The sequence below is a fragment of the Nerophis lumbriciformis genome, linkage group LG25, assembly GCF_033978685.3.
Source record: "Nerophis lumbriciformis linkage group LG25, RoL_Nlum_v2.1, whole genome shotgun sequence".
NCBI classification, from domain to species: Eukaryota; Metazoa; Chordata; class Actinopteri; order Syngnathiformes; family Syngnathidae; genus Nerophis; species Nerophis lumbriciformis.
In genome coordinates, this window is record NC_084572.2 from 5683313 (window position 1) to 5708281 (window position 24969).

The 24969-nt window shown below is 41.8% G+C and overlaps 1 protein-coding gene across 4 annotated transcripts in view; it reads right to left on the minus strand.

Annotated features, from left to right (window-relative positions):
• The window catches only part of atxn7l1 (ataxin 7-like 1), a 116799-nt gene that overhangs the window by 85129 nt on the left and 6701 nt on the right, over positions 1 to 24969 (minus strand). For 2 of the 4 annotated variants that reach the window (XM_061983607.2, XM_061983608.2), the window contains exon 2: positions 13415 to 13519. In XM_061983607.2, the coding sequence (XP_061839591.2) occupies positions 13415 to 13519 (105 nt within the window). Of the gene's footprint in view, positions 1 to 13414; positions 13520 to 24969 lie in introns of those variants that run through there. The other 2 variants (XM_061983609.2, XM_072916044.1) reach the window with 2 other exon arrangements.

Genomic DNA, 24969 nt, shown 5'->3' on the forward strand with positions numbered 1-24969 from the left:
TGATATTGATCATCTTCGGGATGGTGTGAGCCAAGACATCCAGGGGGTTTAGCTCGCTCGTCTGCGGGAACAAACTGCCGCCATTGCTTGCCGTGCTACCGAGGTCCTTTGTCCCTGAATTGCTCACACACTCCGGCAGATTCAATGGGGGTCTGGCGGCAGATTTCTTTGACTTGATGGTTGGAAATGCATCTGCTTTGAGTGTCGCAGGATATCCACACATTCTTGCCATCTCTGTCGTAGCATAGCTTTCGTCGGTAAAGTGTGCGGAACAAACGTCCAATTTCTTGCCACTTTGGCATCTTTGGGCCACTGGTGCAACTTGAATCCGTCCCTGTTCGTGTTGTTACACCCTCCGACAACACACCGACGAGGCATGATGTCTCCAAGGTACGGAAAACAGTCGAAAAAACGGAAAATAACAGAGCTGATTTGACTCGGTGTTTGAGAAAATGGCGGATTGCTTCCTGATGTGACGTCACGTTGAGAGCGAATAATAGAAAGGCGTTTAATTCGCCAAAATTCCCCCATTTAGAGTTCGGAAATTGGTTAAAAAAATATATGGTCTTTTTTCTGCAACATCAAGGTATACAGGTAAAAGCCAGTAAATTAGAATATTTTGAAAAACTTGATTTATTTCAGTAATTGCATTCAAAAGGTGTAACTTGTACATTATATTTATTCATTGCACACAGACTGATGCATTCAAATGTTTATTTCATTTAATTTTGATGATTTGAAGTGGCAACAAATGAAAATCCAAAATTCCGTGTGTCACAAAATTAGAATATTACTTAAGGCTAATACAAAAAAGGGATTTTTAGAAATGTTGGCCAACTGAAAAGTATGAAAATGAAAAATATGAGCATGTACAATACTCAATACTTGGTTGGAGCTCCTTTTGCCTCAATTACTGCGTTAATGCGGCGTGGCATGGAGTCGATGAGTTTCTGGCACTGTTCAGGTGTTATGAGAGCCCAGGTTGCTCTGATAGTGGCCTTCAACTCTTCTGCGTTTTTGGGTCTGGCATTCTGCATCTTCCTTTTCACAATACCCCACAGATTTTCTATGGGGCTAAGGTCAGGGGAGTTGGCGGGCCAATTTAGAACAGAAATACCATGGTCCGTAAACCAGGCACGGGTAGATTTTGCGCTGTGTGCAGGCGCCAAGTCCTGTTGGAACTTGAAATCTCCATCTTCAAGTTCCAACAGGACTTGGCGCCTGCACACAGCGCAAAATCTACCCGTACCTGGTTTACGGACCATGGTATTTCTGTTCTAAATTGGCCCGCCAACTCCCCTGACCTCAGCCCCATAGAAAATCTGTGGGGTATTGTGAAAAGGAAGATGCAGAATGCCAGACCCAAAAACACAGAAGAGTTGAAGGCCACTATCAGAGCAACCTGGGCTCTCATAACACCTGAGCAGTGCCAGAAACTCATCGACTCCATGCCACGCCGCATTAACGCAGTAATTGAGGCAAAAGGAGCTCCAACCAAGTATTGAGTATTGTACATGCTCATATTTTTCATTTTCATACTTTTCAGTTGGCCAACATTTCTAAAAATCCCTTTTTTGTATTAGCCTTAAGTAATATTCTAATTTTGTGACACACGGAATTTTGGATTTTCATTTGTTGCCACTTCAAATCATCAAAATGAAATGAAATAAACATTTGAATGCATCAGTCTGTGTGCAATGAATAAATATAATGTACAAGTTACACCTTTTGAATGCAATTACTGAAATAAATCAAGTTTTTCAAAATATTCTAATTTACTGGCTTTTACCTATATATTGATGATAATGATAATGTTCCCCTTTAAAATAATGCATGGACGAAGTGGCTGGGGAGAGGGAAGTCTGGGCTTCTCTGCTTAGGCTGCTGCCCCCGCGACCCGACCTCGGATAAGCAGAGGAGGGTGGATGCATGGTGGAATTTGCATGTATACATGATGTATGCGAAGATTAATCACATGCATTAACTTATTATTTTTGACGGCCCTATAAATATCATGAGGCAATAGTAAAGTATATTTGCCATAACTGCGATGTGGCCCTCAATGAAAAGGAGTTTCACACCCCTGATTTAACATGTGTAGCGAAGCTTTTTTTTTTTTTTTTTTTTTTTGGGACAAAGCTATGGCGTCACATTAGTGCCAAAAATCCGAGCGCATAAAAACTGTTATCGCGACACCCTTTTGCGCGCGCGTGGTGCCTTTTTGCGCGCTCTCTGTGTACTCCTGGCATCTCTCCTCGCGCTGTCATGTTTCTTTTTGGCACTTTGGGGGCGGGTATGCTTAGACGGCCCCTTCTTTCTGATTGGCTGTGAGCATTTTTCATATGACCAATCATTCTCCAGTGTAGCAACGTTGTAGCCATCTTACCTCGGACATCTAGCCTCAATCATTACATTGATGTCAATGGTACATGTACTAATTAAATTACCATAACTTGCTCGATTTTTGACCAATTTACAAACGGTTTGCCTTGTTACAAATCTTATTACATGTAGATATGACATAGGATGCTGTACCTGTTGAAATTACCTCTTTCGCTTTAAAAAAAAAAGACTTAATTGTGCAACATAGTTGTGCAGGGTCAGTGTTAGTCAGTTATTATTATTATTTTAAACTGTTTCAGAATACATTATTAAAAGGCTATTTTTAACATTTTAAAAACAAAATTCAAAGATTATTTCATTAATTTTATGGCTGAATCAAAAGAAATTCCATAAATTAGAAAACAAATGTTCAAGAAGAAGTGAAAATATAAAATAATGTTATGGTTGGATGTTATTGCTGGTGGATCAGTTCTGGCTGAAAGATGTGATTATGGTGTTTGTTGTCTTATTATTTATTTGGGTCACATTTTGTATTACCCTGTATTGTAGTGATGGGTCCGGCAACACCGATGCATCGGCGCATGCGTCGAGCTCATAGAGCAAAACCCTGTGTCTGTGCGCGTACCGCTTTTAGAAAGTCACGTGACCGATCATGAGCTGTTTTGGTCACGTGACCGATACGCCAACTGTGTCGCCTCCTCTGTGCCCTGTGAGCGGGTCTTTTCTACAGCCGGAGAAATAATAACTAAGAAGAGAAATCGTCTAAAATGTAATACGTCGGAAAAACTTTTATTTTTATTTTTTTTAATAAAAATGTGTAAAATAATAAAATTAAAAAAATTCCCAGTCCACAATCATCCACAACACGTTCTCTTCGATTTCCATGTTATGATACATGTTCACATTATTTATTGACTGTATCTAAAAAAGATAAAAATATATTTTTATTTAAATGAAGATATGAAATAATCCTAAATGAAATACAATGACTTGGTCTATATTATTGTATATACTAGGGCAGGGGTCACCAACGCGGTGCCCGCGGGCACCAGGTAGCCCGTAAGGACCAGATGAGTTGCCCGCTTGCCTGTTCTAAAAATAGCTCAAAGAGCAGCACTTACCAGTGAGCTGCCTCTATTTTTTAAATTGTATTTATTTACTAGCAAGCTGGTCTCGCTTTGCTCGACATTTTTAATTCTAAAAGAGACAAAACTCAAATAGAATTTGAAAATCCAAGAAAATATTTTAAAGACTTGGTCTTCACTTGGAATAAGCGGTAGAAGATGGATGGATGGATGGGTCTTCACTTGTTTAATTAAATTCATTTATTTTTTACTTTGCTTCTTATTACTTTTAGAAATACAATTTTAGAGAAAAAATACAACCTTAAAAATGATTTTAGGATTTTTAAACAAATACCTTTTTACCTTTTAAATTTCTTCCCCTTCTTTCCTGACAATTTAAATCAATGTTCAAGTATTTTTTTTATTTTTTATTGTAAAGAATAAATATTTTAGCTTCTGTTTTTTCGACGAAGAATATTTGTGAAATATTTCTTCAAACTTACTATGATTAAAATTAAAAAAAAATATTCGGGCAAATCTAGAAAATCTGTAGAATCAAATTTAAATCTTATTTCAAAGTATTTTGAATTTCTTTTGAAATTTTTGTTCTGGAAAATCTAGAAGAAATACTGATTTGTCTTTGTTAGAAATATAGCTTGGTCCAATTTGTTATATATTGCAACAAAGTGCAGATTGGATTTTAACCAATTTAAAACATGTCATCAAAATTCTAAAATGTATCTTAATCAGGAAAAATGACTAATGATGTTCCATAAATTCTTTTTTTAATTTTTTCAAAAAGATTCAAAATAGCTAGTTTTTCTCTTCTTTTTGTCGGTTGAATTTTGAATTTTAAAAAGTCGAAATTGAAGATAAACTATGTTTCAAAATGTTATTTTAATTTTTTTCGTGTTTTCTCCTCTTTTAAACCGTTCAATTAAGTGTTTTTTTCATCATTTATTCTCTACAAAAAACCTTCCGTAAAAGGAAAAAAAAATGTACGACGGAATGACAGACAAATACCCATTTTTATATATATATATATATATACATTTATTTATTTAGCTATTCTTGTTTAAATCACACTTACGTGTAACTTACAAATGACAATATATTTATTTATTTAATAGTGTATCAAACTGGTAGCCTTTCGCATTAATCAGTACCCAAGAAGTAGTTTTTGGTTTCAAAAAGGTTGGTGACCCCTGTACTAGGGCATAAAATCAGTCAGTTGAGTCGGTCCATAGGTTGCCTGTAGGGATTTTTAATGTCCAGCAGATGTCAGTATTTAGTGACACAGTATCGACACAGTATCAATACAGTTTTGCAATGTGTCGAAACGCTTCATGACGCCTCATCAACCCATCACTACTGTATTGTGTTTATGTGGTATGAAATAACCTTCATCAGCGCGCGACATTTTTTTATCCACTTCTTCCTCCGTAAATCTTGATACATATTGACGATGACCCGCCCTGCTATACTTCTGATTGGCTCTGAGCATTTTTCAGCATTTTTCGCCTGACCAATCAGAAAGAAGGGGCCGTCTAAGCATACCCGCCCCCAAAGTGCCAAAAAGAAACATGACAGCGCGAGGAGAGATGCCAGGAGTACACAGAGAGCGCGCAGAAAGGCGTCGCGGGCGCGCAGAAAGGCACCACGCGTGCACAGAAAGGCACCGCACGCGCGCAAAAAGGCACCACGCGCGCGCAAAAGGGTTTTGCATACCTGCCAACTTTTGAAATCAGAAAAACCTGATTGATTGCATTCAGACAGGTTAAAATGTTGCTAAAACCATCACTTTTCTATCAGTCACAGTGACTTTTCAGAACAAAAATATTACAGCAAAAATCATATGGGTTGATTGACATGTTTATTCTGTAAGCTAACTTCAATAGTTTGAAATTATTTTGACAGTTAATGCCAGTTATCCTGTCAACCTTTCACAAGACTTCAATTTGTTAATTGAAAGTATAAACAGTATAAACACTTTTTACAGTAAACAAATGGTAAAACAGTACTAAACAATTCCATTAAAAAAAAATTGGTCTCATTATTAACTTTCTGTCCAAGCTTGTATAATCTACTGCCTTGTTCAATTGTAAAAAATATTCTGTGCCTAAAATTCACATTTCTATCACAATTATCATACTGTAAACATGGTAAGCTAACTTCATTAAAATTAATAGTCCTGTCAATAGCATGGAATTACAATTCAAATGTAGTTTTTTTGTAAGCCTTTCAAAATAATTCAAAATATGAAAAATTAATGAAAATTAATTTAGGCCATCAGACACTTGAAAAGTGGCACATCACATCTCTAATGTAATCATTTGAACTTTTCAACAGAAATAGCACTGCAAAAATATTAAGGACATACTTCTGTATTTTGGTAGTTATGCTGTCAACATTTAACAAGATTTCTTCAACTTGGACTTGAAAGCATAAATAGTATAAACACTTTTAACAGTATAACAGTACTAATCAATTCCAATAGATAACATTGGTGTCATTACCTTTTTGTGGCTAAAATCCGAAAAACGTTGAAAGTTTTCCACTTGTATCGCTAGCAACGGCATTAGACTTGTGTTTTTTTGTCCCAACGTGGTCTTTTACATCGCTAATTCCTCCGTGTCCGATCAAAAAATCTTGTCTGCACAAGGTGCAATTCGCGTAGTTTTCACCCTTTTTGGAACGGATAATTATTCCCGAATAGGCTTTTGAATATTCTTCACGGAATGACTGCGGTTTTCTTTTCGGTTTAAGACTCGTTTGCGATTTTTCTCCGGCTGATTCCATGATCGTTCGCTCGTTTGGAAACAATGGGCAACAGGTGCCTCGTGCTTGGCAGCGGTGCTATAAATAGCCTCCCGCATGGCATTCGGAAAGGCTCGATAGGAAGTTACGGGAAGCAGTGTCGATTGTGATTGTTGTTACGCGATTTCGTGAATAAAACTTAAAAAAAAAAAAAAAAATGTAATTAATGAAAAACCGTATTTTTTAATCACTGCAACCGTAACCCGGAATAGGTTGATAAAAACCGTACTAATTACGGGAAAACCGGAGTAGTTGGCAGGTATGGTGTTGCGCGCGCGCACGAAGATGAGAATCAGCGCGCGATAACAGTTTTTATGCGCTCGGATTTTTGGCACTAATGTGACGCCATACAAAGCTGTTCTGAGTGGTGGGCGTGTACATGCTGCAGCCTCATCTAGCTAATGGGGGCACGTTAGAGGGGCGGCATTGGGTCCGTTTAGGGGGGGGAGGTTTTTCCTCAACGAGCTGAACTTCAAAAGCGAATATTTGAGCACCACTTTCCCGCATGCAGCAAACCAGGCATGTATAACAAGGCGCTTAGCCTGAAGCAAAGCAAATCCCCTCCTCAGTGTGCAGCTCTCTGTGTGTACGGCCTCACCGCTGACTTAATGCTCAGGTCAAGCATGAAATCAAATCCCAGGACGGTTAGTACAGCGCACAACAACGCAAGGCCGTGGCAATGAATAGAGACATAAGCGGGCGAGAGGTCATACTTGGGGACGCGATGGCATGATGGGAATGTGCGACAATGGCAGGAAATGCGTGGCGAGATCATTTTACCGGGGGTCAAGAGGAGCATGACACTAGTTGGCTCGAATCAAATGCAAACATTAGCATGTGCCATGATTAAAAGTCTGTGCAAGTATAATGAGTCTGTTGTTGACCTGTTGTTCCCCACCCGCCATTCCGTGCGTGTCAGCAAGCAAAACCGCTGCAAACAAGTGTGGAGGGTCGGGGAGGGCGGAGGGGAGTTTGTGTGCAAGAGCAGGGACAAACAACAGTGGCTGCCTGGAGCCTGCAAATGTGTGTGTGTGTGTGTGTGTATGCCCTCACAATACCACTGAACTCTTTCCGCTGAGAAACCGAAAGTGAGAATGTGTGCGCTTGCAATTATGGAGGGAAGCAGTGTGTGTGTGTGAGAATGTGTGTGTGTGTGCATACCTCAGACGTTGAGGTTAGAGCACGTGCCGGAAGTGGCAGATGGCAGACAAATAAGTAGGGACGTAACGATAAACGGTCGTGACTGTAACCACCGTGAAACTCCCGATGGTTAGTATTATCGTTTTAAAATGATCGATAAACCGTTATTGGTAACAACACTTTCGATAAACTCACGGATTGACGAGCGCTGGCAAGAAAAATGTGTCTAGGGGGCCGAGGTGTATGTATGTGTAAATTAGGGATGTCCCGATCCAGGTTTTTGCACTTCCGATCTGATATTGTTTTTGCATTTCCGATCCGATACCGATACTGACCGATACTGGCCTATCCGAGCATGTATTAAAGTTGAAAGTTATTTAGCCTACTTAGTTGTCAGAATCATGTTGAAAAGGGTTTTAGTACTCTTGATAACAACTAGCCAGCTGAATTAGGGGAGTTTGAATAATACACAATGGTTGGTAACAAGAAACTGACCTGTTTATTCAAGGATAAACACAAAATAGACAAAATTATACATGACAAACAGAAATGGCATCATTGAACTAGGGCTGGGCGATATGGCCTTTTTTTAATATTGCGATATTTTAAGGCCATATTGCGATACACAATATACATCTCGATATTTTGCCTTAGCCTTGAATGAACACTTGATGCATATAATCACAGCAGTATGATGATTCTATGTTTTTTTATTGATTGATTGAGACTTTTATTAGTAGGTTGCACAGTGAAGTACATATTCCGTACAATTGACCACTAAATGGTAACACCCCAATAAGTTTTTCAACTTGTTTAAGTCGGGGTCCACTTAAATTGATTCATGATACAGATATATACTATCAGATATATACTATCATCATAATACAGTCATCACACAAAATAATCACATTGAATTATTTACATTATTTATAATCCAGGGTGTGGAGGGGGGCGCCGGATGTAAGTGTCAAAAAGACAGCCAAAAGAGTTTGATATGAGAATAAATCTAAAGTTAAAATATAGGGTAGAAATGCACCCATTTGCAGGAAATGTAGTCTTGATTTTCAAAATGTTCTTTCAAGGCTTGCATGTCTACATTAAAACATTCTTCTTCATACTGCATTAATATATGCTACTTTTAAACTTTCATGCAGAGAAGGAAATCACAACTAAAAAAATCACTAATTTTTTCATACGGTGTTGATGTAGAAATTTTTGCCTCTGCATTTTGATGGTGTGGACGTGTGGCACCGAATGGAGATAAGCGTCTCGACAGACGTCACAATATTTGAACAATGATGACGAAAACTGTTGTCTCTGTCGTGTCCGTGTGTCGAAAATTGTTACGCGCTTATTTTTTTATTTGATTTTGTGCGTGGCATAGATTTGCCGTGCGCTTGAGCAGGCGCGCACCTTAGCGGCTGCGCTAGCATCACAGCTAACGTTAGCCATGCCGCTACCTCGCTCTCTGCTGGGAGAGGACGTATACATATGTGACGTATGACGTGACAGTATGTGACGTATGACGTGACAGTATGTGACGTGTGTAAGAAGGTGCGCTTGCTGTCTGTGAGAGGGAGACACAGGAAAGAGTGAGAAGAGCCTGTCGTGTAATGCCAGCAGCTAAAAGCAACTGCGTGAGAATTGTGGATGTGTTGAAGGTGTGCTGGAAAATGCGGAACGGAAATTACGGCGCAGCAGAAAAGTGGAATGTATTATTTAAATAGGTGCGTTTAAACTGGATCTGGATCGGCATTTTCCCATGCCTTGCCGATACGCAATTTTTGGCAAATATCGGCAGCCGATCCGATCCAAATATCGGATCGGGACATCCCTAGTATAAATGATATGTGTTGTAGGGATGTCCGATTTTATCGGCCGATAAATGCTTTAAAATTTAATATCGGAAATTATCGGTATCGGTTTCAAAAAGTAAAATTTATGACCTATTAAAACGCCGCTGTGTACACGGACGTAGGGAGAAGTACAGAGCGCCAATGAACCTTAAAGTTAAAAGTTAAAGTACCAATGATTGTCACACACACACTAGGTGTGGCGAAATGATTCTCTGCGTTTGACCCATCACCCTTGATCATCCCCTGGGAGGTGAGGGGAGCAGTGGGCCGCGCCCGGGAATCATTTTTGGTGATTTAACCCCCAATTCCAACCCTTGATGCTGAGTGCCAATTTTGGGTCCCATTTTTATAGTCTTTGGTATGACTCGGCCGGGGTTGAACTCACAACCTGCCGATCACAGGGCGGACACTCCAACCACTAGGCCACTGTGTAGGTGTAAAGGCACTGCCTTTGCGTGCCAGCCCAGTCACATAATATCTACGGCTTTTGACACGAACACAAGTCAATGCAATGCGTACTTGGTCAACAGTCATACAGGTCACACAGAGGGTGGCCGTATAAACAACTTTAACACTGTTCCAAATATGCGCCACACTGTGAACCCACACCAAACAAGAATGACAAACACCTTTCGGGAGAACATTCGCACCGTAACACAACAGAACAAATACCCAGAACCCCTTGCAGCACTAACTCTTCCGGTTACGCTACAATATACACCCCCGCTACCCCCTCCCCCACCCCCACATTAACCCCGCCCACCTCAACCTCTAATACTCTCTCAGGTCCTAAATTCCAAGCTGTTGTTTTGAGGCATGTTAAAAAAAAGAATGCACTTTGTGACTTCAATAATAAATATGGCAGTGCCATGTTGGCATTTTTTTTCCATAACTTGATTTATTTTGGAAAACCTTGTTACATTGTTTAATGCATCACAACAAAATTAGGCATAATAATGTGTTAATTCCACGACTGTATATACCGGTATCGGTTGATATCGGCAGCGTTGGGACTGCCGTTAGTTCCGGCGGTAACTAGTAATCTAACGCGTTATTTTTTATATTCAGTAACTCAGTTACCGTTACTACATGATGAGTTTCAAGCACTCTTCACTCTCTTTCAAATGATGCTACATATTAACATTAATGCTACTTTTGCCCCACACTTGACATATTACAATTGTCTGTTCGACATATTCCCGCTTGAAGCCAAACCACCGCCAGACGATGAACCCCCCCGTGCTGTTTTTCTTTGGAATTAATTATTCCTTCATTTGTTACCAGATTCGCACCTTCTTTCTCTCGTATTACCACCCACACCACAGCTAACGTTACCCATGCCGCTACCTCTCTGCTCCGCGAGGGCGTATACGTATGTGACGTATGTAAGAAGGTGCGCTTGTTTTATGTCTCTGTGAGAAGCAGAGACAACAAATAGTGAGAAAAGCCTGCAGTGTAATGCCCGCAGCTCAAAGCAACTGTGTGAGAATGTATACTCGAATATCACGATATATCCATCCATCCATCCATCTTCTTCCGCTTATCCGAGGTCGGGTCGCGGGGGCAGCAGCCTAAGCAGGGAAGCCCAGACTTCCCTCTCCCCAGCCACTTCGTCCAGCTCTTCCTGTGGGACCCCGAGGCGTTCCCAGGCCAGCCGGGAGACATAGTCTTCCCAACGTGTCCTGGGTCTTCCCCGCGGCCTCCTACCGGTCGGACGTGCCCTAAACACCTCCCTAGGGAGGTGTTTAGGGCACCCGGCGGAGGAAACTCATTTCGGCCACTTGTACCCGTGATCTTGTCCTTTCGGTCATAACCCAAAGCTCATGACCATAGGTGAGGATGGGAACGTAGATCGACCGGTAAATTGAGAGCTTTGCCTTCCGGCTCAGCTCCTTCTTCACCACAACGGATCGATACAGTGTCCGCATTACTGAAGACGCTGCACCGATCCGCCTGTCGATCTCACCATCCACTCTTCCCTCACTCGTGAACAAGACTCCGAGGTACTTGAACTCCTCCACTTGGGGCAAGATCTCCCCCCCAACCCGGAGATGGCACTCCGCCCTTTTCCGGGCGAGAACCATGGACTCGGACTTGGAGGTGCTGATTCTCATCCCAGTCGCTTCACACTCGGCTGCGAACCGATCCAGCGAGAGCTGAAGATCCTGGCCAGATGAAGCCATCAGGACCACATCATCTGCAAAAAGCAGAGACCTAATCCTGCAGCCACCAAACCACATACCCTGAACGCCCTGACTGCGCCTAGAAATTCTGTCCATAAAAGTTATGAACAGAATCGGTGACAAAGGGCATCCTTGGCGGAGTCCAACCCTCACTGGAAACGTGTCCGACTTACTACAATGCGGACCAAGCTCTGACACTGATCATACAGGGAGCGGACCGCCACAATCAGACAGTCCGATACCCCATACTCTCTGAGCACTCACCACAGGACTTTCCGGGGTACACGGTCGAATCCCTTCTCCAAGTCCACAAAGCACATGTAGACTGGTTGGGCACACTCCCATGCACCCTCAAGGACCATGCCGAGAGTATAGAGCTGGTCCACGGTTCCACGACCAGGACGAAAACCACACTGTTGCTCCTGAATCCGAGGTTCAGGCATCAGGACCACATCATCTGCAAAAAGCAGAGACCTAATCCTGCAGCCACCAAACCAGATCCCCTCAACGCCTTGACTGCGCCTAGAAATTCTGTCCATAAAAGTTATGAACAGAATCGGTGACAATATATCGACATCCTTAAGGCTCTGGATGCTGTGGGGCTGTCTTGGTTGACAAGACTCTGCAGCATCGCGTGGACATCGGGGGCGGTACCTCTGAATTGGCAGACCGGGGTGGTGGTTCCTCTCTTTAAGAAGGGGAACCGGAGGGTGTGTTCTAACTATCGTGGGATCACACTCCTCAGCCTTCCCGGTAAGGTCTATTCAGGTGTACTGGAGAGGAGGCTACGCCGGATAGTCGAACCTCGGATTCAGGAGGAACAGTGTGGTTTTCGTCCTGGTCGTGGAACTGTGGACCAGCTCTATACTCTCGGCAGGGTCCTTGAGGGTGCATGGGAGTTTGCCCAACCAGTCTACATGTGTTTTGTGGACTTGGAGAAGGCATTCGACCGTGTCCCTCGGGAAGTCCTGTGGGGAGTGCTCAGGGAGTATGGGGTATCGGACTGTCTGATTGTGGCAGTCCGCTCCCTGTATGCTCAGTGCCAGAGCTTGGTCCGCATTGCCGGCAGTAAGTCGGACGCGTTTCCAGTGAGGGTTGGACTCCGCCAAGGCTGCCCTTTGTCACCGATTCTGTTCATAACTTTTATGGACAGAATTTCTAGGCGCAGTCAAGGCGTTGAGGGGATCCGGTTTGGTGGCCGCAGGATTAGATCTCTGCTTTTTGCAGATGATGTGGTCCTGATGGCTTCATCTGGCCAGGATCTTCAGCTCTCGCTGGATCGGTTCGCAGCCAAGTGTGAAGTGACTGGGATGAGAATCAGCACCTCCAAGTCCGAGTCCATGGTTCTCGCCGGGAAAAGGGTGGAGTGCCATCTCCGGGTTGGGGGGGAGATCTTGCCCCAAGTGGAGGAGTTCAAGTACCTCGGAGTCTTGTTCACGAGTGAGGGAAGAGTGGATCGTGAGATCGACAGGTGGATCGGTGCGGCGTCTTCAGTAATGCGGACGCTGTATCGATCCGTTGTGGTGAAGAAGGAGCTGAGCCGGAAGGCAAAGCTCTCAATTTATCGGTCAATCTACGTTCCCATCCTCACCTATGGTCATGAGCTTTGGGTTATGACCGAAAGGACAAGATCACGGGTACAAGCGGCCGGTAAGTCGGACACGTTTCCAGTGAGGGTTGGACTCCGCCAAGGCTGCCCTTTGTCACCTGGTATCGATCCGTTGTGGTGACGATATAGTTATTTTCTATATCGCACAGAGACAAACCCTCGATATATCGCCCAGCCCTAGTCTCTCCTGCCCCTGGCAACAACCTGTCCAGTATGCAAGACAACAACGGGGATTAAAGTGAGGAGCTTATCCTCTCATTTTTGTGACGGCTTCATTGCATTCTCTCTTCTTTATTATCGTTTCATTGCATTCTTATATTGAATCTTCTCAGGACTGCGTTTGATTCGTGTACAGGGCGAGTGACTTGACCTGCTGTATAACACCTGTGGTGTCAGGCTTACCGTAGTGCGCGAGGATGCTCTGAGTAGTGACCACCTGTTTGCAGACATGGCAGACGACGAGATGAAAGTCCTGCGGCGAGGGAAACAGACGGCGCTGGAGCATCTCTGGAAGAGGAATCAGACAATCGAGGCTTAACGACAACTTGATGAAACTGACATTATTTTCCAGTAAACATAGGCGCGGGCTGAAATGACGTGACGGCCGCCATCTGGTCACATGTCGCGTGTTCCTGGGTTTTGTCAGAAAGGTTTAGGAACAATGATTAAAAAGGACAAGAAAAAGTTAAGTCAGGAAACCTTGGAAAAGTCTGGCTTTTCGGCTACTGCACACAGTGAAGCTGGCGGGGAATAATTGCAACGTGTGTGGGTGTTTGTGTGCAGGAGCATGTCATGGTGACATCCTGAGGAGGAGAGCGTCTGAAAAGTTTGCACCATCGGATCTACTTAAAGGGGAAGGAAAATGCGAACGTAGTGATACGTCTGTGAAATGAATACGCCGCATGCTTAAAGTGAGCAAAATATGTAAATATTACATGTTATTCTGAATGCGCTTCTTACTACATTACATTACATACATTTCAGACTATAAGGCGCACTTAAAGTCCTTTCATTTTTTCAAAACTCGACAGCCCGCCTTATAACGCGCCTAATGTATGGAATCATTTCGGTTGTTCTTACCGACCTCGAATCTATTCTATTTGGCACATGGTGAAATGATGCAGTAAGTGTGACCTGTAGATGGTGGTCACACATAAGAGATACGAGTACACTGTAATATGATGGCAGTCACACATAAGAGATACGAGTACACTGCAATATGATGGCAGTCAAACATAAGACATACATGTAGACTGCAATACGATGGCAGTCACACAAGAGATACATGTAAACTGCAATATGATGGCAGTCACACATAAGAGATACATGTGGACTGCAATATGATGGCAGTCACACATAAGAGATACGAGTACACTGTAATATGATGGCAGTCACACATAACAGATACATGTAGACTGCAATATGATGGCAGTCACACGTAAGAGATATGTGTAGACTGCAATATGATGGCAGTCACACATAAGAGATGCGTGTAGACTGCAATATGATGGCAGTCACACATAAGAGATACATGTAGACTGCAATACGATGGCAGTCACACAAGAGATATGTGTAAACTGCATTATTATGGCAGTCACACAAGAGATATGTGTAAACTGCAATATGATGGCAGTCAAACATAAGAGATAAGTGTAGACTGCAATATGATGGCAGTCAAACATAAGAGATACATGTAGACTGCAATACAATGGCAGTCACACAAGAGATATGTGTAAACTGCAATATGATGGCAGTCACACATAAGATACATGTAGACTGCAATATGATGGCAGTCACACAAGACATATGTGTAAACTGCAATATGATGGCAGTCACACATTAGAGATACGTGTAGACTGCAATATGATGGCAGTCAAACATAAGAGATACATGTAGACTGCAATACGATGGCAGTCACACAAGAGATACATGTAAACTGCAATATGATGGCAGTCACACATAAGAGATAAGTGTAGACTGCAATATGATGGCAGTCACACATAAGAGATACGGGTAAACTGCAATATGATGGCAGTCAAACATAAGAGATACATGTAGACTGCAATACAATGGCAGTCACACAAGAGATGTGTGTAGACTGCAATATGATGGCAGTCACACATAAGAGATATGTGTAGACTGCAATATGATGGCAGTCACACATAAGAGATACATGGAGACTGCAATATGATGGCAGTCACACATAAGAGATACGTGTAAACTGCAATATGATGGCAGTCAAACATATGAGATACATGTAGACTGCAATACGATGGCAGTCACACAAGAGATATGTGTAAACTGCCATATGATGGCAGTCACACAAGAGATATGTGTAAACTGCAATATGATGGCAGTCAAACATAAGAGATACGTGTAGACTGCAATATGATGGCAGTCAAACATAAGAGATACATGTAGACTGCAATACGATGGCAGTCACACAAGAGACACGTGTAAACTGCAATATGATGGCAGTCACACATAAGAGATACATTTAGACTGCAACATGATGGCAGTCACACATAAAAGATACTGTACATGTAGACTGCAATATGATGGGAGTCACACATAAAAGATATGTGTAGACTGTAATATGATGGCAGTCACACATAAGAGATACATTTAGACTGCAACATGATGGCAGTCACACAAAAGATACATGTAGACTGCAATATGATGGCAGTCACACATAAGAGATACGTGTAGACTGCAATTTGATGGCAGTCACACATAAGAGATACATGTAGACTGCAATATGATGGCAGTCACACATAAGAGATATGTGTAGACTGCAATATGATGGCAGTCACACATAAGAGATGCGTGTAGACTGCAATATGATGGCAGTCACACATAAGAGATACATGTAGACTGCAATACGATGGCAGTCACACAAGAGATATGTGTAAACTGCATTATTATGGCAGTCACACAAGAGATATGTGTAAACTGCAATATGATGGCAGTCAAACATAAGAGATAAGTGTAGACTGCAATATGATGGCAGTCAAACATAAGAGATACATGTAGACTGCAATACGATGGCAGTCACACAAGAGATACATGTAAACTGCAATATGATGGCAGTCACACATAAGAGATACGTGTAGACTGCAATATGATGGCAGTCACACATAAGAGATACGGGTAAACTGCAATATGATGGCAGTCAAACATAAGAGATACATGTAGACTGCAATACAATGGCAGTCACACAAGAGATGTGTGTAGACTGCAATATGATGGCAGTCACACATAAGAGATATGTGTAGACTGCAATATGATGGCAGTCACACATAAGAGATACATGGAGACTGCAATATGATGGCAGTCACACATAAGAGATACATGTAGACTGCAATATGATGGCAGTCACACATAAGAGATACATGTAGACTGCAATATGATGGCAGTCACACATAAGAGATATGTGTAGACTGCAATATGATGGCAGTCACACATAAGAGATGCGTGTAGACTGCAATATGATGGCAGTCACACATAAGAGATACATGTAGACTGCAATACGATGGCAGTCACACAAGAGATATGTGTAAACTGCATTATTATGGCAGTCACACAAGAGATATGTGTAAACTGCAATATGATGGCAGTTACACATAAGAGATATGTGTAGACTGCAATATGATGGCAGTCAAACATAAGAGATACATGTAGACTGCAATACGATGGCAGTCACACAAGAGATACATGTAAACTGCAATATGATGGCAGTCACACATAAGAGATACGTGTAGACTGCAATATGATGGCAGTCACACATAAGAGATACGGGTAAACTGCAATATGATGGCAGTCAAACATAAGAGATACATGTAGACTGCAATACAATGGCAGTCACACAAGAGATATGTGTAGACTGCAATATGATGGCAGTCACACATAAGAGATACGTGTAGACTGCAATATGATGGCAGTCACACATAAGGGATACGTGTAGACTGCAATATGATGGCAGTCACACATACGAGATACGTGTAAACTGCAATATGATGGCAGTCAAACATAAGAGATACATGTAGACTGCAATACAATGGCAGTCACACGAGATATGTGTAAACTGCAATATGATGGCAGTCACACATAAGAGATACGTGTAGACTGCAATACGATGGCAGTCACACAAGACATATGTGTAAACTGCAATATGATGGCAGTCACACATAAGAGATACGTGTAGACTGCAATATGATGGCAGTCACACATAAGAGATACATGGAGACTGCAATATGATGGCAGTCACACATAAGAGATACGTGTAAACTGCAATATGATGGCAGTCAAACATATGAGATACATGTAGAGTGCAATACGATGGCAGTCACACATAAGAGATACATGTAGACTGCAATATGATGGCAGTCACACATAAGAGATACATGTAGACTGCAATATGATGGCAGTCACACATAAGAGATATGTGTAGACTGCAATATGATGGCAGTCACACATAAGAGATGCGTGTAGACTGCAATACGATGGCAGTCACACATAAGAGATACATGTAGACTGCAATACGATGGCAGTCACACAAGAGATATGTGTAAACTGCATTATTATGGCAGTCACACAAGAGATATGTGTAAACTGCAATATGATGGCAGTCACACATAAGAGATATGTGTAGACTGCAATATGATGGCAGTCAAACATAAGAGATACATGTAGACTGCAATACGATGGCAGTCACACAAGAGATACATGTAAACTGCAATATGATGGCAGTCACACATAAGAGATACGTGTAGACTGCAATATGATGGCAGTCACACATAAGAGATACGGGTAAACTGCAATATGATGGCAGTCAAACATAAGAGATACATGTAGACTGCAATACAATGGCAGTCACACAAGAGATGTGTGTAGACTGCAATATGATGGCAGTCACACATAAGAGATACGTGTACACTGCAATATGATGGCAGTCACACATAAGAGATACATGGAGACTGCAATATGATGGCAGTCACACATAAGAGATACATGTAAACTGCAATATGATGGCAGTCAAACATATGAGATACATGTAGACTGCAATACGATGGCAGTCACACATAAGATATACGTGTAAACTGCAATATGATGGCAGTCACACAAGAGATATGTGTAAACTGCAATATGATGGCAGTCAAACATAAGAGATACGTGTAGACTGCAATATGATGGCAGTCACACATAAGAGATACATGTAGACTGCAATATGATGGCAGTCACATATAAGAGATACGTGTAAACTGCAATATGATGGCAGTCAAACATAAGAGATACATGTAGACTGCAATATGATGGCAGTCACACATAAGAGATATGTGTAGACTGCAATATGATGTCAGTCACACATAAGATACATGTAGACTGCAATATGATGGCAGTCCCACATAAGAGATACGTGTAAACTGCAATATGATGGCAGTCACACATAAGAGATACGTGTAGACTGCAATATGATGGCAGTCACACATAAGAGATACATGTAGACTGCAATATGATGGCAGTCACAAATAAGAGATACATGTAGACTCGGCGTTGTTGTTGCACTAGTGAGCCACGGATGAGGAGATGCTGCTCCGTTATTGATTGAAGTAAAGTCTGAATGTCATTAAAACAGTTAGCTCCGTCTTTTGACACTTCTTCCACTCCCGTCCTTGCACGCTACACCGCTACAACAAAGATGACGGGGAAAAGACGCAGTCGAAGGTGAGCCACGTAAATAAGACCGCCCACAAAACGGCGCATCCTGAAGCGACTGTCAGAAAGCGACTTGAAGATGATCTGTAAAACATAATCTATGCAACATTTTGACCAAAGAACCACCATCACATGTTATGTAGACCAAGGAAGTCTTTTACATTTAGAAAAAAAAATCATAATATGACCTAGGGCTGGGCGATCTTGCCTTTTTTTAATATCACGATATTTTAAGGCCATATCGCGATACACGATATTTATCTCGATATTTTTGCCTTAGCCTTGAATGAACACTTGATGCATATAATCACAGCAGTATGATGATTCTATGTGTCTACATTACAACATTCTTCTTCATACTGCATTAATATATGCTACTTTTAAACTTTCATGCAGAGAAGGAAATCACAACTAAAAAAAAATCACTATTTTTTTCATACGGTGTTGATCTGGAAATGTTTGCCTCTGCATTTTGATGGTGTGGGCGTGTGGCACCAAACGGAGATATTGACGTGCGGAGTAAGCCCTCTTCATTGTCTAGCAGGTGACTTTTCAAATGATGCTACATATTAGCAGTGTAGCCGAGTGTCCTGGGTTCGCCTATACAGTGTAATAAAATAATAAACGGGAGACATTAGAACAGGTTCGGTAGCCACCGCTTCTTTAATGTCAACATCACACACCTCCACCACACACACCCTACGTAACAGCCCTACGGCAACAACTCTGGAGGGACAAAACTCCTCCTCCTTACCGAACACACTCCGGTAACTTGGGACACCCTGAACTGTTTGTTACAGCAGTTGCTACTTTTTATAGCAACGCTTTTGCCCCACACTTGACAAATTACGGTTGTCTGTTCGACATATTCCCACTTGAAGCCAAACCACCGCCAGACGATGGACCCCCCTGCTGGTTTTCTTGGGAATTAATTATTCCTTCATTTGTTACCAGATTCTCACCTTCTTTCTCTCGTATTACCACCCGCACCACAGCTAACGTTAGCCATGCTGCTACCTCTCTACTCGGGGAGGGCGTATACGTATGTGACGTATGACGTCACAGTATGTGACGTGTGTTAGAAGGTGCACTTGCTGTCTGTGAGAAGGAGACACAGGAAAGTGCGAGGAGAGCATGTAGTGTAATGCCCGCAGCCAAAAGCAACTGTGTGAGAACGTATACTCGATATAGTCATTTTCTATATCGCACAGAGACAACCCCGCGATATATCGCGTATATCGATATATCGCCCAGCCCAGTGACGTGCGGTGAGGTTGATGGCTGGTGAGGCACTGACTTCATCACAGTCAGATTTACAAACATATGAACCCTAAAGAGTATCTTATTCACCATTTGATTGGCAGCAGTTAACGGGTTATGTTTAAAAGCTCATACCAGCATTCTTCCCTGCTTGGCACTCAGCATCAAGGGTTGGAATTGGGGGTTAAATCACCAAAAATGATTCCCAGGCGTGGCACCGCTGCTGCCCACTGCTCCCCTCACCTCCCAGGGGGTGATCAAGGGGATGGGTCAAATGCAGAGGACAAATTTCACCACACCTAGTGTGTGTGTGACAATCATTGGTACTTTAACTTAACTTTAACTTTACACATACAAACTGTAGCACACAAAAAAGCACATTTAATAAAAAAAACTTTATTATGGTCTTAACTTTACTTACAAATTAAGTCCATGCGCCGCAACTAAAGCCCTCACTTAAACTTTCCACGTGCAAGATTGAATCTATTTAAAAAAGTGTAACCGAGGGTTTATAAATGTCGCCTATACTGTATGAAACTACAAAATAACAAACACGGAGGCTCCAGTTTACACGAGGACCACTTTATTTACCTTCTTTCAAAAACCTCCGCAACGTGACATCACTTCCGCTCTTAGCGCCTTCAAAATAAGAGCTCAAGGCATATACTGTATAACAGCGCATAACAGGAACTTAACATCACAAATAGGAAAGCCCATGAAAATAGGTTACAAAAGTTATTTAATAAGAAGCTAAAAAGTGCAAAAACAATAATGTTCGTGTTGGAGGAGTTGTGAATTAGATACACCTGCAGTCTGTAGGTGTACCTAATGTTGTGGCCCTGCAGTCATTCACAACTCCTCCAACACGAACATTATTGTTTTTGCACTTTTTGGCTTCTTATGAAATAACTTTTTTAAATAGATTCAATCTTGCACGTGGAAAGTTAAAGTGTGGGCTTTAGTTGATATAACAATTCTACGGCGGGGGTGCAGGAGGCGGGGTTACTGGAGCCTCAGCCAGTGCGTCTTTTGCAGCCGTTTTATGATCGCTCAGCACAAGAAATACGTTACACACATACAGTTGTTGACAAAATACACTGTACTTTATATATCTCAGCTAACTAAACTATGGAAATGTATAATATAATTCATATAGCAATATAGTCTCACTGCACAGCTGGCCAGCAGTTAGCCGAGTAAGTCCATGTTGAGGCACTGAGTGACGTGCCTCAACTGGCTGCTGTTCACCGCACCGTCTCTTCTCAGTATTTGAACGGCAAATGTGAAAATTCAGCGATTTTGAATACAAATAATCTAAAACTGGTGAAGTTAAATGGAAAATAACTTTATAGTATAATCACTGGATACATATAACAATTTAATTTTTTTTTTTTTCTTTTTACATTTTTTTTCTTTCCATGATGGATGCACGTCACTGGCCCAGCCCTAATATGACCACTTTTTTGTATGAAAATAGACCTGTCTAGACCCGCTCATCGGCAGTGCGCCTTATAATCCGGTGTGCACTATGGTCCAGAAAATACGGTATATAAAACATTGATGGAGGTGTTTGGATGTTTTTTAGAGCGCTTTATAGCGGATTAGAGTGACTCCCATTGACTCTTTTGTTAGTGAAGTGAAGTGAAGTGAATTATATTTATATAGCGCTTTTCTCTAGTGACTCAAAGTGCTTTTACATAGTGAAACCCAATATCTAAGTTACATTTAAACCAGTGTGGGTGGCACTGGGAGCAGGTGGGTAAAGTGTCTTGCCCAAGGACACAACGGCAATTGACTAGGATGGCGAAAGCAGGGCTCGAACCTTGAACCCTCAAGTTGCTGGCACGGCCGCTCTACCAACCGAGCTATACCGCCCCAACCGTTAGTTGACTTTTGCTATTATTTACGAGTTACAATGCATAAAAAAGAAAGACCACTGTGTGCTTATTTCTCACAAGAATCGTGAATGATAGACAAAAATCCCCCAAAAGCGCAGTTTCCTTTTAAACTCTCGGTGAAACCCCCTCTTTCAAGCGTAAGTTCTACATAAAAAATTAACGATGAAGCGACAGCGTTGACAGCCTCCCTGCTCGGCCGCCAGATGTTAACAGGCAGCTCCACAAAGTAAGCTAAATGGGAACAGAGTGAAGAAGAATGAGAGAATGCACTTTCCTCCTAAACTGCCAAGGAAAATGCAAACCTACAGCGTAATTCTGCAGCCTGGGATTGAGTTTGCAGCCAAATGATGCACGCTGCCAAATAGCTGACGGGCCAGAAAATGAGCGAGAAAAAAAGTGAATGTTACCAACACTATCACTCACTTCACCAGTCACATTTTGGAGTTACATCCACTTCCTGTTTACAGTTTAAACTGACACGAAAAAAGGAAAGCAACATGTGTACAAGGCAAGGGAATCTTATTTTGTTCATTCTGAAGAAACGAAACAGCAAAAAGCTTCCTGGTAAACCTTTTTTACATTAAAGGGGAACATTATCACAATTTCAGAAGGGTTAAAACCATTAAAAATCAGTTCCCAGTGGCTTATTTTATTTTTCGAAGTTTTTTTCAAAATTTTACCCATCACGCAATATCCCTAAAAAAAGCTTCAAAGTGCCTGATTTTAACCATCATTATATACACCCGTCCATTTTCCTGTGACGTCACATAGTGAAGCCAACACAAACAAACATGGCGCATAGAACAGCAAGCTATAGCGACATTAGCTCGGATTCAGACTCGGATTTCAGCGGCTTAAGCGAGTCAACAGATTACGAATGTATTGAAACGGATGGTTGTAGTGTGGAGGCAGGTAGCGAAAACCAAATTGAAGAAGAAACTGAATAAGGCTGAAACGACGCGTCGACATAGTCGACGTCATCGGTTACGTAAATACGTCGACGCCGTTTTTGTGCGTCGGCGCGTCGTATGTTTACGTCACACTACTGTCATGGCGGAGCGCAAAGCAGACGATGCGAGCGAGGGGAAAAAGCACGCCAAAAGTCGTCAAAAGTGTGGGAGTATTTCAATAAACGGCCTAATAATGTTGTATGCACACTGTGTCGAGCGGAAATGGCCTATCATAGCAGCACAACGGCTATGAAGGAACATTTGAAAAGAAAACCGACAGCGTTCTTGCCATCACCATCAACTAGTCAATCGTCCGCGTGCGTATACGTTGTCATCATTACACAAAAACATGAATGTGTCATTTGTATCTGCGTTGTGAATTCATAAACTAAAGCACCGTTTCGCTCTGAGAGGCGCGTTTGGGGTGCCTGTTCAGTGTTTACAAAGACTCGCTCCTCTTTAACGCTGTGGAGAGGCGGGGCCGGCGAGCGAGCGGCGAGGTGGGGCGCGCCGGGAGCGACGCCGCAATCGTGCCCAGGTGCGCGGATACGATCATCCAATCTCCTCTCGCTAAAGAAAAGGGGAGCAGCAGAGAGAGAGGGAAGAGAGACTGGAAGGAGCCAGAGTGAAGCTGACGTGGAGCGAGAGAGGAGGAGAGACAGAGACAGGGGACGACGAGCGAGCGAGGAAGAGGAGCCGAAAAGCGAGGAAAGAAAGAGAAAAGAGTTGGAAGAGAAAAGACTTTGTGTAAAATTAAAAGATTGTAAACCTGACAAAGCCGTCTGGCGTTCAGTCTGTCGGTCCTGAAAGAACCCCACGGCACAAAGACGTGTCACAAACGCTAACGTTAATTAGTTGTGCAAATACCTTTTACAACATTAACAGTTACATATACTATGTACAAACCAACAATTAACTTTCACTTTAATCATACTATCATTGTTGTGTTATTAAGCAAAATAAGCAATACTTTTACTTTTGTTGAAATGTTTACACTGTACACTTTTTTTGTATTGGATGTTTACGGTAGCTTTATTTTTGCACATTTTAGCAAATAAGCAATACTTTTACTTTTGTTGAAATGTTTACATTGTTACAGAATATTTCCGTTTTGTACTTTTTTGTATTGGATGTTTATCTTTATTTTTGCACATTTTAAAGCAAAACAAGCAATACTTTTACTTTTGAAATGCTTATACTATTGCAGAATATTAAGATTTGCACTGGATGTTTACTTTTATATTTGCACATTAAAAAGCAAATAAGCTACTTTTAATTTTGTTAAATGTTAAAAGTTTTAAATGTTTACATTGTTACAGAATATTTTGTCATGTTGTTGTCAATGTTGACTGAGTGGCCATACTTTTTTTTTTTTTGTAAATAAAAGCCATGCCTTTTGAAAAAACTGGCCTACATTTATTTTTTCCTCTTCATTTTAAATCAAAAAAATAATCGGTAAAAGGAAAAATAATCTATAGATTAATCGAAAAAATAATCTATAGATTTACCGATTAATCGAAAAAATAATCTATAGATTAATCGATAGAAAAATAATCGTTAGCTGCAGCCCTAAAACTGAAGCTATTGAGCCATATCGGTTTGAACCGTATGCAAGCGAAACCGACGAAAACGACACGACAGCCAGCGACACGGGAGAAAGCAAGGACGAATTCGGCGATCGCCTTCTAACCAACGATTGGTATGTGTTTGTTTGGCATTAAAGGAAACTAACAACTATGAACTAGGTTTACAGCATATGAAATACATTTGGCAACAACATGCACTTTGAGAGTGCAGACAGCCCAATTTTCATCAATTAATATATTCTGTAGACATACCCTCATCCGCGCTCTTTTCCTGAAAGCTGATCTGTCCAGTTTTGGAGTTGATGTCAGCAGGCCAGGGAAGCTAGGGTCGATATTCTTCTCTTGATCATCTTCGGTGGCATAAGGGACGGTGTGAGCCAAGACATCCAGGGGGTTTAGCTCGCTAAACAAACAAACTGCCGCCATGGCTTGCCGTGCTACCGAGGTCCTTTGTCCCTGAATTGCTCACACACTCCGGCAGATTCAATGGGGGTCTGGCGGCAGATTTCTTTGATTTTATGGTTGGAAATGCATCTGCTTTGAGTGTC